This window comes from Eublepharis macularius, chromosome 8 (assembly GCF_028583425.1).
Source record: "Eublepharis macularius isolate TG4126 chromosome 8, MPM_Emac_v1.0, whole genome shotgun sequence".
NCBI lineage: Eukaryota > Metazoa > Chordata > Lepidosauria > Squamata > Eublepharidae > Eublepharis > Eublepharis macularius.
The window spans coordinates 42,663,214-42,670,287 of NC_072797.1; the positions used below are offsets into that span (position 1 = coordinate 42,663,214).

The window sequence follows — 7,074 nt, forward strand, 5'->3', positions numbered from 1 at the left end:
CATAAGAGATCAGACAAAGGTCCATCTAGTCCAGTGTCTAACTTCCCATAATAGCCAACCAGATGCTCCAGAAGGCCCATATCAGGAGCACAGAGGCCAACACCTCCCCGTGTTGTGGTCCACAGCAAGTGCTTCCCAACATGGATTTAGCCCTCATGACTGAAAGCCATTGATGAACCTGTCCAAAAGAACATGATATATGAAATGTTATCCATAAAAACACATTCTTTTCAACTCCCTGAACAAATCCCGTCAACAGGTCAGAGAAACGAGATAAGTAGCTAGGGATGTCCAGACGTTTGAGAAAGATGACCATGAGCTCAAAATGGCCCACATTTGGAAGGGATGCCTCATATTTGGTGTAAGTATCCAGCAAATAGGTAGGGCCTATGCTCAGCAAGAAAGCACCCTCATGCCTAAGTCTCTTAGGAGACAATGACATATTTCTCAATCATATCTCTCGTTTATACTTGTTCAGAATGTATACATGTATTATAGAGACAAGCACAGTCTTTATGGAGTGCTAGGTAGACATGCCTTTTAATGTTTATGATGACAGTGGAAATAATTTTTCATATGGTGGAGGTGAGAAATCATAGCAAACATTTTCATCCAGTGCTTCTTCAGGTTCTTTGAAACTATCAGTTGACCTGGAAATGTGAAGATGAGGAAAGAAACATTTCATAAATGGTATAAACCAGAAGTGCAAGAAGCAAACGAAGCTGGTACTTTATAAAGCAGATATTTTAAGAAACCTTTCTCGTGGCTTCACAGCATTAAATACCATGTGCAATTTTTGAAACGGGCATTAGTCACAAATCACCAGCAAGGAAATGTATTTGGATATTCTAATCAGAACCTAATCCAATAATGCCCGTTTGTAAATATAGCCCTTATAATTAATCCAAATGGGAGAAAAATCCAAAAATAGACATAAATATTTGAAAATCTTTCAATTTGGCAGTTACTCTGACATCTGTCTGTCTGGCTTAGGTCAGAGAGTGACTGCACAGGAGTAAATGTTTTGCATGTGCTAGCATGAAGGTAAATGGTGCTCAAGAGGCGCACAGAAGCTCTATACTCACAGCAACAGACAAACACTGTTGCTAGGGCGTTCATTTTGCTTGTCAACATTGACATGCTGGCAGACCATGTGGCAGACTGGGCAGGAAGATGTTGCAAATCCTGTACTCCTTCTCCCCTGCATAGGCAGGATGCCATCATATTTTGAGTGTACTGTAATTAACAACATAGAGGAGAGAGATGGGCAGACACAGGCTCAGGGCTAAATCAGACAAGATGCAAGGGATGAAGATCTGAGAACTCTTGACATCTTTAATGTTCTTAAGCATGTGGATGCATGCGTATGTATACTTTTAACTCTTTCTATTTGCCCTGCACTATTTCCCTGACAAAAACTTCCTCTGATGGGGACAGATAAAGGACCAGTGTGGGAGACATTATGGGCCCGTACAGATTGTGGAGGCTGGAAGCATATTAATGCATATCTAATGCATACTAATATACATCTGTCCTGCCTTGCTTTTGCAACTGCAGCAGAGGAAAAAGTCTCCAAAAAGCAGATCATGCATAAAAGCCGTGAGGATTTTGTAAGACCACATAATTGTATTCCTCTTGCAATGGCCAGCAAGGAATGCATCTAGTTAATGGGAAACGCCTTTGCAAACACAAGCAGACTGCATGCTTGGCTCCAATCAGTGCCCTTATGTTGCCATTAATTGGAATCAGATTTCGCTATGCTCTAGAAAATGTAGGTAAGTCTAAACTAGGGGAAGAGGCTGGCAGATGGTACAGTGTGCTGTTTTACATTCAAACTTGTAGATGCGGAGAGTACAATATTGCTTGTTATGAAAAAAATGCAGTGCTGCAAAACAGCTCCAGGACTAGTAACCATGCTCATTATCTCCCATTGTAGTTACTTCCCTTACTTGTTCAGACCTGGGTCTCAAAAGCAGCTGCCTTTCCCCTCCAAAATAAATTGAGATATAGTTGGAGTTATGATGCAACAGCATGAAAGAAAAGCAATCATTGTAGACTCCATAGTTTTCCTATTGCAAAAGAGCACATGCTCAGCTGTACCTTTTCCAAGACAGTCACAATAGTTTCACATTCGGAATGTGAAACCTGTCACTTTATTTTCACCTTTGATCAAGATAAGATAAATATTTGCAGATATAACTTTCTAGAATTTATTCACTGTGCAATCTACTTGGCAATTCTGCTCTCCAGTTGGCATGAGGTCAGCGGAGAATTATGTACCTATCCCAAGCAAATTATTGATGTCTTACAGCATGTCGTGCACAAAATCTTACTGATAGTAAACATTTTGGAGAGCCTGCCCATTTCCTGCCACAAGTTGTATGTGTGTGTGTGTGTGTTTCTGATGCCACACTGCAGGTGGGAAGAAGGGGAATAATGTGGACTTTTCAAGAGAGAAAGAGACAATAACTGCCTACTGTCCATAATCACACATTATGGAGAATTATGGAGTTATGGAGAATAACTCCATAATCACACTACTCAAGATAACTTGCAGAAGGTTCAAGTACTGACAGTTTAAGTAATTCTTTACTCTGTATGTAACTACACCACAGTGTGGTGTGGTTATTGCCTCTAGCATGGATGACTACACAAAACACCATTTTAAGAAATTCATAGGGAATAGCTGCTTTAGGAATGTTATGAATGAAACTGCATGTTCAGAGGCAGAAGACATACAAATATCAGCCCTTCAGGATGACTAATCGTCACCGTTATGATTTGGCTTTATCTTTACGAAGGGATTGGTACAGCTTTGGTCTTCAGGAGAGAGGCAGGGTGGAAGGTAATGTGAACTGTGCGCTCAGTCTTCAGACTGCAATACCTATCATCATTCACACAGACAGGTAAAACACACCCCACCCTAACCCTCTTTCAGATTGCAATTCCACAGTCGTGCCACACTGCAGGCAGGGATGCTCTCTGTGTGAGTGACACATGTCTGTGTACCCCTACACTGATAGTTATTTAAATTTGTGTTAAAAACCTCAACATTGACCTTCATGGCTATAGGGCAGTGGACTTTGACTTGGCAAGGTAAGAGCATTAAGCCATCAGAATTTGCCTTTGTATTAGATGCCTTTCTTCATGTCTTTCCAATATGGGTGTGTCCGGGGTCTGAGGCACAGCCCCCGGCCTCAACAAGAGGAAGCAGGGGGATGCAGCCAGGAGACAGCAGTCCTGCCACCTCAGCCAGCAGCCAGGGCCAGAACCTGCCTACACCAAAGGGCAGAGGCAGGAAGAATTGGGACCCAGCAGCAGCCCAAACAGGGCCCTTACCTGCAAAGGGGGAGAAGCAGCCACAGCAACTCAGAGCCACGCCCCAGCATCCACCCCAGCTTGAAGATGGCAACCTGACTCAGGAGGTGCTCAGAAGCCAGCCCCTCCGGGTGGAGCTGCTGAGGGCACTCTGTGGGAAGAGCTGGGCAGCCAGCCAAGGGGCCGCAGCTGGGCCCACCTTCCCTAATCAGCTCAGCCAGAGAAGCCCAGTAGCCAGCCAACATGGTGCAGCGGTGGCTGATCCCGGCAGCCCAGCCAGCTACCCCTGCTGCAGCAGCTTGAGACAGCCCAGGGCCACGCCAGGGCTAGAAGACAGCAGCCTGGCTCAGGAGTTGCTAGAAGCCAAGCCTCTACAGGGGGGGCTGCCACAGGCATTCTGGGGGAGGAGATGGGTAGCCCCGCCCAGCATTGCCAAGCAGGCAGCACGGAAGCTGGCTAAGGCAGCTCCTCGTGAGCAAGGCCAGGCAAGCTCAGTAGCTCAGAGGCTGGCTGGGGCAGCCCCTCGTGAGCAAGGCCAAGGAGCCCTCAGCTGGGGATGGCTCACACTCAACCCCACCCTGCCAGCAAGGCAAAGGAGCCCAGAAGGGATTAGTGGTTGGAGGGAAACACCTGGGGGAATGCACAGCTGGGCCCAGTCAGGAGAGGGAACAAGCCTGGAAGGAGGGCGGGGTGGAGATAGGAAGCCCTATAAAGGGTGGCTGGGAAGAGCTCTGGGGTGGTGGGTGTGAGTGAGGAGTGATGATGTGGAATGAGAGCAGTAGGATGCAAGGGTGGAGGCTTGGAGGAGAGTTCTGGAAGGAGGAGATGGAGGACACAGAGGGTGAGCAGGCCAGCGAGTGGACTGAGAGGGAGTCTGGGTGAGGTATACCGCCCCTCCTTCCACAGAGCAGGGTCCTGCAGAGTCCCTGGCCCCCCTGTGATGTCAGGAGCAGACTGCCCAGTGCCACGCCCAGCGGCAGCTGCGGCAAGCCCTGACAGGGCATACAATTTCAGTAGGAACAAATCTGATACAGTGTAAATGTATATGGTTGTTTTTATAGTTGATTGGGAGAGGGAGCCTCTGGCCACAATGCCTCCAAGTATGTACCATGTGCTGTTTTGCTATGAAAGTGTCACTTAAAGGGAAAAGGGTTGTAGTTGTCCTAATTAAGTGTCTTCTAGTATTCTTTGCACTTACAGATCACAACAATAGGCATTTTGCAACCTGTATATAGAATAATAAATTTTGCTCTGAGTTGTCAGCTTCTTCATTTATTGGACAATGGCTAACACCTAGTATTGGGTTTCGCCTAATTAGCCTTTCATTACTGCAAATTACACCCTATTGGTACTCAGCCCTTCAGACATGTGACTTGGTTGGTATACAGAGCTGGAAGATTCTCCTATCCTTGATTATTTTGTTTTTCCTTTTCTATATGCTTTCCAGATCTCTTGTATTCTTTCTAAGAAAGATTGATAATGTGCACAACAGCAAAGGACTGGCTAACATTCTACTGATAGGGAAGTATGGAAAGTGTATGTTTATGGTGGGTAGTATAATAGAAAAGGCTACCCTGCATTAGGCACTTTTTATAGATTGTATACAACTGAAAACTCTTCATTTTTGTTGCTACATCTGTACTTAAGATCATGTAGGAGTAATATCTTTGGCTTAACCCTAAACAGCAGATATGTGCCCATGTCTGGTGACCCCCCAATATTACAGGAAACATGCTTGGAACATGGTCAGAGATTCTGAATATGTTCAGATGTGTCCCTCATCTTGACCATTCATTCCTTCATTCCTTCCCTGTCTTTCTCTGCAGCGGGGAAACAAAGTGGCTTACATCATTTGTCCTTCCTCCATTTTATCCTTAGAGGTAAGCCTTTGAGGTAAGACTCACAGTGTGTGACTGGCCCAAGGTCACCCAGTAAGCTTCCATGGGAGAGTGAAGATTCAAACCTGGGTCTCACAGATCCTAGCCCAATGCTCTATAACCACTTCAGTACACTGGCTTTTACATGATCTTGACATTTGAAAAAATTGAGCTAAAACTTGAAAAGTTTATCCATTCATCCCAATGGGGACCCAAAGTAGCTTACAACATTTCCCCCTTCTCCATTTTATTCTTTCAACAACCCTGTGAGGAAAGTTAGGTTGAGACTTACTGTCCCAAGGTCACCCAGCAAGCTTCCATGGCAGAGTGGGGATTCAAACCTGGGTCTCCTAGATCCTTATTTGACACTCTAACCACTATGCAACACTCATCTGATGTTCTGACTGTAATACAAGGAAAGCATCTCTAATGTGGCTTTGACAAAATTAGTATAACTTTAGATTGTGGATAACATAGATGCAAAATTAATGGGGAAGATTGTAGTGAATTGAGAAATGCAACATTTTGAAGGTTTAAAATTTAAATCTTATTTAAAATCAGTAACTGAAATTTTGTCTGATCAAGGACTTGAGTTTCATCACATTCATCTATCTGGAGCTTGCAGGGAACTTACTGTTTTAAATGCATCAAGCAATTACTAACTTACCTTTCCCTTCTAGTGTCCACTGCAGGATAAGCGGAGAGGCTCTCATCCGCAGAAAAGGCAAAGTTATCCAAAGGGTAGACATTATAATACTGGGGAGAGCTGGGACCAGGAATGATTGATCTGGAAGATGGAGGAAGTCCATGATCACTGCAAACCTGGTAGAAATTTGCAGAATTTATACCAAGACTGTCCTGGGCTCGATGAGAAGGGATATATTGCACCACTGTAGCCCCATGGAAAGTTATAGGCTGGCTAATTCCAGTGAAAACAAAGGACTGTCCACAAGGAGTCTGGTCCATGTCTGATGTTCTTTCTTCCTTCTCACTGCAAGGTTTGCAGGTGAGCATTTTAAATTTGCACACTGCAATCAGCAAGAAAGTCACACCAACTGAAAGCAGAATTGGCCCTAGCAACTGAGTCCATTCAAAATAAGAAACACCTTCATATTTCACCCATCCCATCACGGTGAAAGTAATTCCTACTAGCCCCAAAAAGACCCCAGAGAAGAGTAAAGTGGCACCAGCTTTGTCATCATCAGACACCTGGACTTCAGAGCGGTTTGACTGATGTGGAGTGACAGAAAAGACATTGAGGGAGTAGTCTTCAACTGGGTTACCATTCCGCTCCATCACTGCAGACCAGAACCTCAGATGAAAAAGAGGGCTTGGGAGAGCATGCCCAGTCAAAGGTCCACAGGAGTTACATAAAAACTTTGTTTGTGTAGTTAACAGGGAAATCATGTGTAAGTGTAAACTTTGTCTAGAAGAATAAAGGTCTGAGAAGTGAACCCTGAAGAGGCTTCGTTCAAGGCTATACTTCAAGTCAAAAATGATCTTTTCTGGGCTGCTAGATTTCCTGTGGTTGATAAATTACAGAAGGGACCCAGCTGGCGTTAGCCGTATAAGAAATCATGTACATCGTGTGTTCTCTAATGCCAGGGTCCCTAAGATTTTTTAAAATTATTAATTAAAAAAAATTCTCCTCCCTTCTTTCAAGAAGCTCAGGATGGCACATGTCGCTCTCCGCTTCTCTCTTTTATCCTCACAATAACCATGTGAGGTGGCTCAGCCTGAGAGTGAATGGCTGCCCCAAGGCCATCCAGCAAGCTTCATGGCTCAGTGGGGGCTTGAATCATGCTCCACTGAAGTGGCCATGCTCCACTGAAAACATTCAGGAATCAACAAGGAGTGGAGAAGCTGGAAAAGGAGTGCA

At 44.7% G+C, this 7,074-nt stretch overlaps 1 protein-coding gene across 2 annotated transcripts; it reads right to left on the bottom strand.

Annotated features, from left to right (window-relative positions):
- Nucleotides 1–538: 538 nt before the first annotated feature.
- On the bottom strand, nt 539–6,506 carry TMEM174 (transmembrane protein 174). 2 transcript variants are annotated; one of them, XM_054987383.1, is made up of 2 exons: nt 5,863–6,506; nt 539–650 (listed from the first exon to the last, which is right to left on the bottom strand). In XM_054987383.1, the coding sequence occupies exons 1-2, from the start codon at nt 6,489–6,491 to the stop codon at nt 548–550; spliced, it is 732 nt and encodes a 243-aa protein (XP_054843358.1). In that variant the 5' UTR covers nt 6,492–6,506; the 3' UTR covers nt 539–547. The 2 variants fall into 2 exon arrangements, with proteins under 2 accessions (XP_054843358.1, XP_054843359.1); XM_054987384.1 differs by lacking the exon at nt 539–650 and adding an exon at nt 5,520–5,599.
- Nucleotides 6,507–7,074: the final 568 nt, after the last annotated feature.

Bases quoted from the DNA above. Each gene is read 5' to 3' on its own strand.
- TMEM174 (XM_054987383.1), bottom strand. From the start codon at position 6,491: ATGGAGCGGAATGGTAACCCAGTTGAAGACTACTCCCTCAATGTCTTT. The intron at 651-5,862 runs GTAAGTTAGTAA...TCACATTTCCAG, and splicing joins GTGGACACTAGAAGGGAAAG to GTCAACTGATAGTTTCAAAG.